This window comes from Lonchura striata, chromosome 4, assembly GCF_050655825.1.
Source record: "Lonchura striata isolate lonStrDom1 chromosome 4, ASM5065582v1, whole genome shotgun sequence".
Taxonomy (NCBI): domain Eukaryota; kingdom Metazoa; phylum Chordata; class Aves; order Passeriformes; family Estrildidae; genus Lonchura; species Lonchura striata.
This window is the reverse complement of record NC_140706.1, coordinates 48582915-48596597: the sequence shown is the minus strand read 5'-3', so window position 1 is coordinate 48596597 and position 13683 is coordinate 48582915. Positions and strand designations below refer to the sequence as shown.

General features: G+C 42.0%; 2 protein-coding genes and 1 long non-coding RNA gene across 14 annotated transcripts in view; 1 reads left to right on the top strand and 2 right to left on the bottom strand.

Moving 5' to 3' along the window:
* Nucleotides 1-1712, bottom strand: part of CENPE (centromere protein E) — a 39125-nt gene extending 37413 nt beyond the window's left edge. For all 12 annotated transcript variants that reach the window (XM_085579004.1, XM_085579005.1, XM_085579009.1 and 9 more), the window contains exons 1-4: nt 1538-1712; nt 1279-1370; nt 346-435; nt 150-268 (exon numbers count right to left, since the gene is read on the bottom strand). In XM_085579004.1, coding sequence (XP_085435130.1) covers nt 150-268; nt 346-435; nt 1279-1370; nt 1538-1593 — 357 coding nt within the window. In that variant the 5' untranslated portion in view covers nt 1594-1712. The remainder of the gene's footprint in view (nt 1-149; nt 269-345; nt 436-1278; nt 1371-1537) is intronic.
* A 967-nt stretch (nt 1713-2679) lies between these two features.
* LOC110471163 (radial spoke head component 4A) lies at nt 2680-9730 on the bottom strand. Its single transcript, XM_021531473.2, has 6 exons — nt 9133-9730; nt 8400-8634; nt 6075-6815; nt 4759-4888; nt 3882-3999; nt 2680-3269 (listed from the first exon to the last, which is right to left on the bottom strand). Exons 1-6 carry the CDS (start codon nt 9363-9365, stop codon nt 3050-3052), a joined length of 1677 nt encoding a protein of 558 aa, XP_021387148.2. The 5' UTR covers nt 9366-9730; the 3' UTR covers nt 2680-3049.
* Nucleotides 9731-10038: 308 nt separating this feature from the next.
* The window catches only part of LOC146767625 (uncharacterized), a 52503-nt gene continuing 48858 nt past the window's right edge, over nt 10039-13683 (top strand). Inside the window, exon 1 of the long non-coding RNA XR_014955170.1 lies at nt 10039-12550. This is a non-coding gene — a long non-coding RNA (uncharacterized LOC146767625). The remainder of the gene's footprint in view (nt 12551-13683) is intronic.

The following is a 13683-nucleotide window of genomic DNA, read 5'->3' as shown; positions in this document are numbered from 1 at the left end:
CTTTGCCAGGCTGGCAAAGTAACTGCAACATATAGTCCAATATAAGTTGATTTCCTTCATAAGCCTCTTGATACTAAAATTAACTTTTATGTAACCAGCACAAATATTACTAGTCCTTTCAGTCACTTCAATTTAATAGAATTGCTCACCTCACAAATAATTTTGAACACATGTTGAATTGCCTTAGGGATAATGCCCACGGAATCTTCATTCCCCATCATTGTGTAAGTCTTCCCTGAAGCAGTCTGTCCGTAAGCAAAAATTGTGCCTAGAAAGATGGTTAAGTTTTACCAACTATCTCTGAAATACATTCTAAAAGATTTTAAACACAGTTTTAAAACTTACCATTATAGCCTTGCACAGCTGACTGTATAATTGGAACAGCTACACCATCATACAACTGCTGAGTGTTGTCACTCGAGTGAAAGACACGATCTTAAAACAAACAACAAAACAAATAAAGCATGTGAATCCACTCTATTGCAATTCAAATTCAGTATTGCAGACTCCAAATCCAGTAAATGTGGATCAACATCTGCAGGTTAACGCCAATATAATTATCATTGTATCACTACTAATGCAAGCTTTAAAAATTTTGTTTCAAAATAAATATTAAACACAAAATGAAGAAAGACACAATGCACAGATGATAGACAAGTAAAAAAAAAAAAAAACTAAGAATGATGAACACACTTAAACAGTCATCCCATTTAATCCTAAAAGGTTTTGGCTAATTTACGTACAAGGATGGTAAGACTGACAAGACAGGTTAATTGCTAAACTCCTAGACTGCTGCATACTTTTATGTGAATCTGTATTTTGGGAAAAATATTTGTAGTGGCTCATATTAACAAGTAGAGTGAATCAGTAAGAAAAGACTCAAAGAAAGCCACTTAGTTATGAGGATCCAACATTCACACTAATCACTTTTGGGACTGTGTTCTCCCATACCCTTCTCCCTATATGTTCTAGACTAGCCATTTAGTCCATTTACAACTGGATTTCAGATTAAAAAAATGTGTTCCAGAGGCACTACGGCATGAACCAGAACAGAGAAAGCAATGTCCATCAGGAAGCTGACCTCAAAAGCACATCCCAGTACTGCCTACATCAGAAATCCTGCGTGCCCCAATGGCACTCCTTCGGAATTAGGAAGCTGGGAAGGTTGGGGCACATTTCAAGAAGCCCAGGGCATTCACCACAGTCAACACGTTCATGACTACAGCAGAAAAGCTCCGCGTAAGTATCTAAGTAAAGCAATTGCTTTCATATTCTTACCGTAACTAAATATTTTGGTACCACTCACGTCGGAAACAGTATTATTCTCACTTCTCCAGTGCAGGGACACTTTATCTCCTGAGGCATTTTCTCTAAAAGAAGAAACACCGTGTTACCTTTATTGGGCGAGGATTCTGCTCCCAAAACGCGAACCCCCTTACCGCGACCCCCTCCGTCCGCCTCCCTGCCCCAGTGCGGGAGCGCGGCGGCGCCCGGGGGTGAGGAGGGAGCCTCCACTGCCGCCAGCCCTGCGGCTCACCTGGCGATGAGCGGCCGCACACGCACGCACACCGTGACGGCACCCTCGTCCGCCATGCCGGCCGGGACAGGAGGGGCCGGGACAGGAGGGACCGGGACAGGAGGAGAGGGAGCGGACAAGGGACAGCTCTGGCAGCGCAGGAGCGCCCGCCCCAACCGCCGCCGAGGTTTGAACTGCGCCCGCAGCCGCTCCCTATTGGCTTGCGAGGGACGCACGTCTTGCGTGGAGCGCACCACTCGCACGAGCTGGCGGGGAGGTGTGGGGGGGGCGGCCGAGGGAAGCGCGGTCAGGGCCAGCGGGCTGAGCAGCCCCCGAGCTCTCCCGCCACACCTTCCCCCCCGCCTGCCCAGATGGCAGCGGCCTGGGCAGGAAAGGCTGTCCGGACCCAGCTGCCGGTCTTTTAAGCACCCCCTGCCATGGCCGCTCCGCCGCGTCCCTGGGCAGCCCGCCGGTCTTTTAAGCACCCCCTGCCATGGCCGCTCCGCCGCGTCCCTGGGCAGCCCGCCGGTCTTTTAAGCACCCCCTGGCATGGCCGCTCCGCCGCTTCCCTGGGCAGCCCGCCGGTCTTTTAAACACCCCCTGGCATGGCCGCTCCGCCGCGTCCCTGGGCAGCCCGCCGGTCTTTTAAACACCCCCTGGCATGGCCGCTCCGCCGCGTCCCTGGGCCGCCGCTCCAAGGCTGAGAGCCCTTTCCGTTGAGGAGCTTTTCCTAAGACGCCATGTGAACTTCCCCTAGTGCAACCTGAGGCAGTTTCCTCTTGTCGCTTGTAACTGGGGAAGAGGCCAACCCCCACGTGGATACACGCTGCTGTCAGGCACTTGTATGCCGGGATAAGGTCTCCCCCGAGCCTCCTTTCCGCCAGGCTCGACACCGCCAGCCCCCTCAGCCGCTCCTCACAGTGCTCCAGACCCTTTCCCAGTTCCACTGCCGTTCTCTGGATGCGCTCGAGCATCTCCATGTCTCTTGCAGTGACGGCCCAAAACGGAGCACAGGATTGGAGATGCAGCCCAAAACTGAGCACGGTATTGGAGATGCAGCCCCCAGTGCCAATGATGAGTGGTTATCACTGCCATACACTCATCCCCCAGAACCTCAATAAGCTGCCTACTGTACACTTTTATACATAAGAGCGACGCTGTAATGGGATTTTTAAAAAAGTTTATTTAAGTAAAATGTATGTATGAATTGAAATGAGGGCTAGAAAAACTGTGTGAACATCTTGTGGGTGGTAGTTCTTAGTTCAAAGCAGCATCATTTTAGGAAGCAGACTATGTTTGCTTAGTTAAACAAACAGAAAAAGCCTTCATGCCAGTGTAGACAGGTTTGAGGGGTGGGGAAGGAGAAGAAGACAGTTGCCAAGAAAAGCCTACAGAAATCAAAAAAGAAGACACACTCAAAAATAATTTGAGGTCTGAAAAAAAAAAAGACTAAATATTTTTACTAAAAAATGACTAAAAAAGAAAAAGCTTTTTATATTCAATATTTTAAAACAATCTGTTTTCTTCCGTATTTTAATCATCCTCCACTTCCTCATTTTCCTCCTCCTCAGCTTCAGCTAAGGCTTCTTCCTGTGCAGCCTTGAAAGCCATTTCTTCTTCCACAGTGGGGTCTGCTCTCTCAGTTATTCCTGGATCACTGGGGAATTCTGCTTCTGCTGGTGGGGGCAATGCAGGAGTGTGGTTTTCTTGATTGTATTTGTGACCCCAGCCAAAATAGATGTTCTCAAATTTCCTGAGAAAGAGAAGTGAAAGATCACACACATCCCCCGACAAAATATTAGCAGAGAGACTGTCAGGCATCCTTACTCTGCTGCGCAAGAAGTCACTGTGGTGCACATACCCTATAGCAGAAGAATTTTAAACATGGCGCCTCTTTTTAACTGCCCTAATGGTTGTTAATGCATCCTCTGTTTAAAATGATGAAGTGTCACTGCACTGCACTGCAGTACAGTGTAGTGGAAAGACTGTGTACTGGAAATACACATGAGGGTAATAACCACGTGTAGGGAAACAAACAAACATTAGAACCACAGAATGTAGCTGGTTTTGTAAACAGTCCCACAAACACAAGAATATGTGTTGTAAATCAAGGACTGTGCTCAAATGCTAACTCAGCGTTTACATCCATTAACTTTATGCCAGCCTTTCCAATGATTATTTTTTTTTCAGTCTTAAATACCTATTTACTGTTGCTGTGCACATTTAAGTGGCCTTCTCCATCAGCCTCTGGAATAGCTGTAATTCAATCAATGAATTAATAATAAAGTAACTCTGCCTGCATTTGAGAGGCATCTGTGTGTAGCACATACAGTCAGTGTTGTAACCATATCAGCTGGACTCTCACCTGCCAGATGCAAAGGCATAAGCTCCAGGCCATCGGTTAGACTGCAGGATTGCAACAGCATATTCTGGGATCAGGTCTGTAGAAGCCTGAACTGTCCAAGCAGGGATGTTTTTTATGCCTGGAGACAGCCAAACAAATGGACATGACGAGCCTCTACAAAATACTTAAGACTGAGCTACAAGGCTTGCACAGAATTCAAGCAAGGTTTATGTTAAGTTGCACAACAGAAAGAAACAGTAAGTGTAGGCACTCTTTTCCAACAGGAATGCTGATAGATCCCCACATACAGAAAAAATTCAATAACATTCACCCCTACATCTTTTGTCAAAGACTTTTTATCACTTATAGATAAATTGTATAGCTATATTTTACCTTGATTTAAAAATGGAGAGTAGAAAAATAGTCAAATATTGATGTAATCTAATATTCAGGCTCCTTTACTCCCATGATTTGCTGCAGTAATATGCTAAAAGATCTAAATTCTTATACAAGTAATGTGTATCAGTGCATGTGTGTACATATTAATTATTCTATTTACTTACACATAAACACACATTTTTCTTTTTTCTTAAAAAGATGAGATAAAAATAGCTGAATGTATTTCTTGTAGTAAGCTGTTCTGAACTTGCAATAACATGACAAGTTATTTTTTCCTTTTAATCTCAACAAGATGGTTACCTAATAAACCTGATGATTTCAGTTTTAATGTCAATACTATTAACCATTTTGCTTTTGATTGATTTTGTAAAAGAATGTTTACCCTACAAAGTATATTGCTCCAAGAAGTGTCAGAGTTTTATAACTTCAAATATTTACTGCTAAATGACAACATTCCTAGTGACTCTCTATCAAAACCTTCATATTCCATGAAGAGTACCTTCATCTTCAGAGATTAGAGTAAGAAGGGCTTGTCCTCTTTCTTCCTGTTGCTCTTCTTCCTCCTCCTCTTCCTCATCTTCTTCATTTTCTTCTGATTTTTGAGCAGGTTTAATCCAAACACAACGACCCTATAAGTGATGTGGAAAAGTTATAAATACATCTAACAATAATTGAAAGAATGCAAGTTAAAACAAGTTAAAACATTTGGCTCAGAGACATACACAGTTAAGGGATAGGAAGAAGAAAAATACATATTCCATAACTGGAATATTGTTAATAAAATATTATTACCAACATCCTTTTGGCAGAATGTTCCCCTCACTCCTCCCTTTACTCATTCCTACTTACTGTTTGAGAATAACCTTATAGCTCTGTTATCAGCTTTTTGTCATTTTGTATTCTTCAGTTCCTGGCCAGTTTAGTTTATATCCTTGCTAGATTACTAGTTACTGCAAACTATGGACTTATTCCATCTTTTTAAAATCTGCATTTTTATTTGGCTATCAGTCAGAGAACATAACAGAATGTTCTTAAGATTTTAATGCACACTATTTTTATTTTTTACAGTAATTTTTTTGCTGGTAATACGTTTAAACCTTATTTCCAATAATTTGCTGTTATTTTACACTAGCATTCTTGACTTAGTAGACTGGCCATCAAATCATCCAGCAATAAAAACTGAATTAGTAATACCTCCTTCTAGCACTAGTCTGATACAATATGTTTTTAAGTTTTTTCATGTTAATGTTTCACAGCAGAAAGTATAAAACAAAAAATTAACCAGAAGAACACACCACATAAATTCCATTTAGCGTACAGCCATAAGCTATCTGCTTTTTAACATCCTACTCAAGAAAAGAGAATTTTAAACACTTTTGTCAAATAAGGATCTCAAAGCAGAAAACCTCATACAGAATATTGCAAGAAATTATTGTTATCTATCAGGGCCTAACTCCATACTGTTATTTAAAAACAAGTTTCAATCTCAAGAACACATCACTGGAAAAAATACTAAACCTAGAGGGTTCCTAAATATATATATATACACACACATAAAACCAGATGGTATATGTAAATACATGCAAGATATTTATGTGTTATATAACATGTAAAAATACATGTTTTATGTGTAAGATATTTGGATAATATATATGATATAAAATGTATCTCCTATATAAAAATCTTTCAATCCAATACCATTTCTGGTGAATAGTTTGCATGTGCAGGTTAGGAGTGTCATTCACATTCTGTAACCCTACAAGCACTGCAGTGTGAGTGGCATCCCAGGCCCACGTGAGCTATACTGGCACACACCTGCTTTAGAATCTCCTTGACGTGGTGTGCCCACGTGGCGAGGGACTCCACCATTTCAGCCACAGGAGGAGGCTCAAACTCAAGGTTTTCTTCATATGTATCTGCTTCTTCTTCTTCGTCCACTGGAAACTGGTAAAATCCAGTGGGAGAGACATGGGTTCCTGCTGAGATTCGAGCTATCTGTGCACGCAGGTAATTGGCCTCATTTCCAGGAAAAGGAGGGAAGCTCACAACAGGAGCATCCAAGTGACCAGTGAAGAACTTCTTGATTTGCCTGGCACAGACAATCTGGGCTGGTGTCACTGGAGGCAACTTCACCCAGGGTTTGCCTGGCTCGTTACAGACAAAGTAGACATATTTATTAGTCCCAGTCCCATTTGCTTCTTTTGGGATATCAGGTGGGGGTTTATAGGTGGACTTTGGTGGTTCAGGTTCTTTTTCTTTCTGCTCATCTTCTTCAGCCTCATCCATCTCATTCTGTTCTTCTGCAATTATTTCCTCTCCTTCCTCTTCTGTTTCCTCCTCCTCCTCTTCCTCTTCCTGTAACTGCACTTCAGCTATAATATAGTTCATTTCCAGGCCCAAGATTTTGCCCCAGAAGCGACAAGTCTGGATTGGCTGAACATTAATTAGGTTTTTAAGGGCAAGGAATATGTAATAGGATTCATCTCTGCTCAGGCCAATTCCAGCCTGTTCAAAATAAAAGGCTGTTTCCATCACATTTGGTAGAGAGGGCTGTCCCTAGGAAAGAAGATTCAGAGTTAGAGCTAGATAATAGGGTAATTATCTATTTTAAAACTTGAACATGTTATCTACTGAACATTATACTTCACTTTCCTGTAGTGCCACTCACTATCTCAAAGTGCTTTGCACACATTCATTCACTACTTTTTAAGCTATCATTTAGAAAAATTAAAAGTCTTTCAGTGGTAAAGAAGAGAACACAGCAGCTCTTAGACCATAGATTTTCAAAATTCAAATTCCTAATTACTGCAAAATAAGGGAAGTCAGCATTCTTACACAAGCTCTACAAGGGATTCAATGCTAGGGCATGTCAGCTAAGAAGCCTTGATGCTGCAAACAGTGACACTGTGTTGCCTTTTGTTGTAGATAATAGAGATTTTATATATTTAGGCACCATACCAACAACATTTCTCTGGAATGAATGTTGTTTGGCATACAGCTGCCTACAGTTTTTAAAATATTGCCCTCTGTTCTTATCAAAGTCCATTGTAAGACTCCATCTGGCTTCAGTGGAAGCAGAACTAGGTCAATAATTAAGTATTTCCAGTTGCTCTATCACCCATCTCTCATTTAATGGGGGTCAGGTGATCATATAACACAGAGAGTTATTAGAAGTTGGACATGACAGGGCTGGGAATTTTGAAGAATTAGTTCTAGTTTCATATGGAATTTCTTTGGATCTGACAGGTTTCTTATACCAAAGGAAGACTGACAGGATTATGAAAAATTCAGAATTCCTTTTGTAAATACCCTACCTTTTTTTCATTTTCAGCATCCTATACTGTTAATGTAAGATATATAACAGACTATGGGAAAGATGGAGGACTGTCTCTTCTGAGGCTGGTATTTGTATTCTGCGATGGTAATTCATTTGAATATGTACTGGTGAACTTAATATGAAAAGCAACATCTTGTTGAATAGCTATTATAATTCTCATTTATATTCTTAAACTTCTCATTATAAGAATTCTCTTTTTTTCTCGGGTGGAAATGCTTCTGCATATAAGCAATTGAATAATGAAAAATCTTGTTTTAAGAAATGGCTTTTCAATTATATTAGTTCTTAATTAAAACCGGATTTTGTTTCAGTTGGAGAAGGACAGACTGGAACCACACCAGGAGTTGGAAGAATCATAAAATTCTGCATTCTGCTATTTTACAGCAGCAGTTGTGTACAATATTGTCAAACTGAACTATGGTCACTTTAGGTAAAGAAACATCCCTTTTATAAAAAGAAAATAAACTTGGATGCAATATTCCATGCTGAACTGGATGCTATAAAACTTACTTTCTGTTTATCACCTCTGGGACATCCGTGATTAAAACAGCTCAGGATATTAGATTTACTACAGGAAAACATTTCAACTAAGTAACCAGATGGGTTTTTTCCTTCGGAACTAGACATGGGACGACCTCAGCTGTGAGGAAGGTACATGGTGCTGTGACTGCAATTATTTGCATGTTCAGGAGAGGCAGCACTACAGAGGAGACCACAACTTCCTCCCCTTCTCCTTTCCCTTCTCACCATCCACCCACCCCTTCCCTGATATATTTGGTACCTGTTTCACTCCAATAACTCACCATCTCTTCTTCTAGTTCTTCCTGTTCATCTTCTCCACCTTCCTTGACAAACAAAGCTTTATACTTTTCTGCAGCTTCGACTGTGGGAGGGATCACATGTTCATCTCGAAGAGTGTCCATTTTTTTCCGAAACTGTGCCCTCTTCACATCCTGGCTGATATTCTCAATTATGTCTACTGTATTTGCAGGCTGTTCGTCCAGGATCTTTGTTAGTATATTAGCAAAATGATCATATCTGTCATATAAATGTAAATATTGCTGGCTTACTATACAAAAGTCATAGAATATTATGCTTTTAGTAAAAGCATAATATTATGCTTTTTAGTAAGCTTTTACTTAAAAAAAGTAAAGGCTAATCATCTGGAACTTTGGAGAAATCATTGGAATAGTTAGAAGAAAGGGGATCATGGAGCCTTAAGGCAAATTAGAGTTAAAACTAGTCTGATTATACTTAAGAGCATTCCCACCCTCCATTTCCAGTATATACCCCATCTATGATCTGAATCTGAATTTAAACTTATCCTCCATCATATCAACTTTTTTTTGAACTCCCTATAAAATTCCATTGGGAATTGTGGATCTGAAAGATGCTGAACACGTGCAAGTATCACTAGTGATGAAATATTGGATGTATAACATTATCCCATTCTATATGCACCTCCCTTTGTCCTTTTACCTTTTTCTCCACTCATACTTCCTACCCTATTTGATTGTGATCTTTTTTAAGACTTACAAATTCAGGCCAGATTTTGTGCTGGTCTTCAGTAAATAGGCTTTTGCGTTCTTGATTGCCAGCATCCGGGTTTGGGGATCGGGAATCTCATCCTCATACGGGCTGTATCCGGGCTGGTCAAGACCATAACCCGGTTCGTGCGGCTGGTAAGGGCCATGCCCAACTTCACGGGCATCTTGCGGGTAGGCACTTTGTGGTTCCTCCGCAGGGTCTGATTCTGGTGACCGATCCATGCTGTGCCGTGCCCCGGTGCCCCGGGAGCCTCGTCTCGGCGCGTCTCCGCCCGATGTTTGGTGGCGGCACCCGCAGCGGCTCAGCGGCTTGCGCTGCTGGCCCTGGGTGCCCGCGGAGCTGAGCCGGGCTCAGCCACCGGCGCCGCGCCTGTCCGCCGCACGGGCGGCCGGCACCTCCCCTTCGGTCCTGCGCTCGGTGCGCCTGAGAGGCGCCTTTCCTCAGCCCCCGCGGCTGCTCCCGCCTTACCCCCGGTATGCCCAGGGAGCCGGTCCCGACGTCAGCAGGCTCTCAGAGGGAGGCTGCCCGGCCGCCGAGCAGCGTGAGGGCTGTGTCCGCCCTCCCCCGGGCTGGCTCGCCCCGGCCCTTCCCGGCCCGCCCGGGGACTCCGCGCGGCGCCGCAGCGGCAACGGCGGCGGCGGCGTCGCGGGGCAACGCGGGGAGCGCGGCAGGCGGGCAGCGCCAGCGACCCGCCCCGGCTGCCACGGCCCGTCCCGGAGGGCTTTCGAACCCTTCTTAGCTTCAGGGAATCTGGTTCAGCGTGCTCTGTACCGGGATTCTGAGCAGCATGGTCTAGTGAGTGGTGTCCCTGCTTATGGCACCCTGTGAGAAGTAGTTGATGGCTAATGTCCCTACCAACCCAAATCAGTCCTGTTCTGTGAAACCTTGAAATACTTTCCCTTGCACATTTGTGCTATGACCTTTACAGCTGTCTGCTGAGAGCAAAAAGGGTGAATCTTCAAAAGTTCAATCTTGTTTTAAAAAGTTGTGAATTTGCCTTCATTGCTTTCATGTGTGTTTTAGTGGTGATATGCTGTTCATAAAGCACAAAGGTTTTTATTTTAAGAGAAAAAAAAAAATCTATTCCTAGAGCCAAGGGGAAAACCCCAAGCAGTTGTAAAGTTTAGTTGGAATGGAGGTGCTTGGATGGAAAGCAGTGTGATTCAGTGTTAAGAGAATTACAGAATCTGCTGAGTTGGAAGTGGCCCACAAGGATCGCTTCTTCCAGCTCATGGCCCTGCATAGGACACCCTGAGAGTGACACCACATGCCCCAGAGCATTGTCCAAATGCTTTGTGAACTCAGACAAATTCAGTGCTGTGGCTGCTTCCCCGGAGAGCTTGTTCCAGTGGCCAACCACCCTCTGGGTGGAAAACCTTTTCTTTATCTGACCTGAACCTCCCCTGACTCAGCTTCATGCTGTTTCTTCAAACCCCGTTGCAGATCAAGAAAGTGAAGAATTAAGGAGACAGGTGGCTATCATGTGAGTTAACTTTTGTTTGGAACAGTATTCAAACACTACATTGTTTAAAGAATTGGTGTTATTTCCCATTATCCTACTCTGATTTCATCAGCGAAGGATTCGATCTGCTTCTCCAAGGCAAGTCTGTTTTGCCTCTGACAGTAATAGGTGAATGCTCTTACTGCTCTTATTCTCGATGTGTTGTGGTTTTTCTCCTCTTTCTAGTTCAAAAGAGGGAATGATAGAAAATTGACTTTCGGGGGCACCTGGCATCTAGCCAGGGTGAAACCAATACAGTGCTGTAAAAATCTCAGCAGAATGCCCTATGGAAGTTACAAGTTGTGTTAAATAAAGTAGTGCAATACCTGAACATAGAAGTAAAAATATACTTCTCTGTCATTGATGGATCAGCTAATGTAACTTTTAAAAAGTGTGTTTTATTTTGGATATTTAGGAGAAGCAACAAGAAAAAAAAATAATGAAGTAGCTATGGCAAACTTCTGTCACATTCCAAGAGAGTAAATGCTAGAAGTATCATTGAGGAATCTGACCCATTGTGAAGGAACAGCAGAACATAGTTTTCCACATCTGTAACAGCTGGAGCATTTATATCAAGCACGAAAAAGTTTGTGTATTGTGTTCCTATGATTCCAACAAGTAAGACATGATTTAAAAACTTAGTTTTGCTGGGTTTCTACTTGTAGAAGTTTTTTAATTGATCTTTGCAAGGAATGTGCCCAGGTTCATTTTGCAGAACTTACCTATTGACTGCAGAGGGCGATACAGTACTTGCAAATTACAAGTGAATTCCCTTTTATTAGATTTTCACATCTCATGTTTGGAGGGAAAACTTTTTAGTAATTCACTTCTATTAAAACTGTATGAACTAAGTTACCTTTCTGCTTGTGTGTTGAGTGAAGTAGCTGCTCAAGAAGGGGCAAGTGCTTTGTCTTTTAAATTTTATTCAGAAAAGAAAGAAAACTGGGGGTACCTATATTGCAGTTGCTTAAGTTAGGACACATGTGAAATGTGCAAGGGCTCAGGACAAATAACACATCAGTGCGGAAGGATGTTTCATCAAGGTGCTATGATGGTCTTTTGTTGATAGAGAAAACTAGGAAATGGGTATGTGCAATGCTGCAGCATAAACATACTCTGATCAGTAGCATGGGTTAATTAGCAGAACAGTAACTAAAGTATTCATGTTTTCCCTTTCCAAAGGATGTTTGTATTGTCTCTGCTGTGGCCAGGTAGCCATTGTTTCTTGTCCTGCAGAATCAATTCTGCTTTTCAGTAGTTTTTGTTTTTTTTTTCCCCAACTAAACTCCTCCCTGTTACTGGCATTGAAATGGAGATCCAAAAAATGTTGCACATAGAACTGGACAGCTGTTGCATTTCTATACAGGTTCATTTGTGAATTTGACCACATGAATTTTGCACTGGGAAGGGAATAACAGACAATGTGAAGAAAGCTTCACTTTTCAGCTGGTAATCCTTCTCTGCTCTATTGATTTCTTTGCAAACAAGTATTGAATTGGAAAACCCAGATTCAGGTCCCACATGTGTCTTGCTAGAAGAATGCCCTCATCTCTGGACCAGTAAGTACGTGTAACTAATGAGGTGAAGCTGGTCTCTCCTGTGTAGCTGGCAAGGCAAATTTAACTAAATTTCAGTTTATGCAATAAGAAGCAGCTGTTGTTGCTTTCTGCTCAGAGCTTGTTCCATCAAGTAGTTGCAGGTGTTCTGACAGCTCTCTTAAGAAGAGAGCATAATTAGTAGCTTCTTGTTGGATTTCATATGGCATAGGTTTCAAACTGTGTGCTGTGGCTAAGGCTCCAGTTCCTGAGGGTCTGAAGATAGCTTTTCCTTTGCACTTTATTTGTGGATTAAATCCTTATGCTTTTTCCGACTGCTTCCAAATTCCAAATGAGTTCAAGAGAAAAGGTACTTGAAAAGTGCAGATTTTGTTTTGCTACCCTTGTTAATTCTTGTTAAAAGTCTATTAACTACATAACTACTTTTTAATCTCTTTCTCATAGTTTTCCATAGAGTCAAAGTTCTTCTTTGTATGTTACTTCTGATAGTAATTTACTGCTAAATATCTAAGGAAGTTCTTGTATAGAAGTAAATATTATTCCCTGAATCTTAATTGTTTATGGTGCAGAGAGGAAGAGATACTCATACAAGTTCTCTTTAAAATATGGCAGATGTTCTTCTGTTGGTTCCAAAGTTTTCACAGAGTAATTACTGCAGGCATCATCTTCTCTCATAGGGAGATGAATTCTTTCATTCTCTTTGGGCTGTATGCTGAATTCAAACTGTATTCCTCAGGTGGTCATAGACATTAGATTAGCACTGGCAGTCTGAGGTGCTTTTCTATATGAGAGCTTTTCAATATTATTGGGAAGCTGAGAGACCATCATCCTTCTGCATGGGACTGATAGGAAATGCATTTGGTGCTCTGAAAAAAGTAATAATGATTTTTGGAGCTCTAGTGCTGGCTTTTGCTCTTATTGAAGTCAGCAGGAGCTTTGCTGTTGACTTCTGTGAAAGTGAGATTAGCTCCTTTGTCATTTCATTTTCATGTTTCGACATAGGCGAGGATATATGCTGGGAGACAAACTGGTTTTAATTCTGACTTATGGTGGAGAGTTCCTGTGGCTAATGTGGAGTGTGACTTTGCATCCTGATGTGCGAATTCTGTATTTTACATTCTCTGAGTTCAGAAAATCACCATGAGTTACAGGTGATGGTGCAGTGGCAGCAGCGTTGGCATGGACCAGTAAAGCTTCCAAGGGGGAATTTTTTTTTATCACCTAGTAATCTGAGTTCTTAAGCTTTTTTGTAAACTAAGCTTTAGTTCAGACTATGTTATTACAGTGACATGGTGAGGATTTTTGTTAGGAGAAGCACAAGAAATTGAAGTTGATAGTGTTTTAGACTCTGGAATGTCATGTCTTTGTGTATATGATTTCTATTACTGAAGGTGGTGGTATTTTCTCTAGTATGTCACTGTGTAACTGGATAAAAATTGCACAGGACAGTGTGATTAGTACTTCCTTGGTGCTGTCTCTTAA

Coding starts and splice junctions, on each gene's coding strand:
- LOC110471163 (XM_021531473.2), bottom strand. CDS start 9,365: ATGGATCGGTCACCAGAATCAGACCCTGCGGAGGAACCACAAAGTGCC. Junction 6,816..8,399: donor AAGAACTAGAAGAAGAGATG/GTGAGTTATTGG, acceptor CTTCTTTCCTAG/GGACAGCCCTCTCTACCAAA. Junction 4,000..4,758: donor TCTAATCTCTGAAGATGAAG/GTACTCTTCATG, acceptor GGCTGTCTCCAG/GCATAAAAAACATCCCTGCT.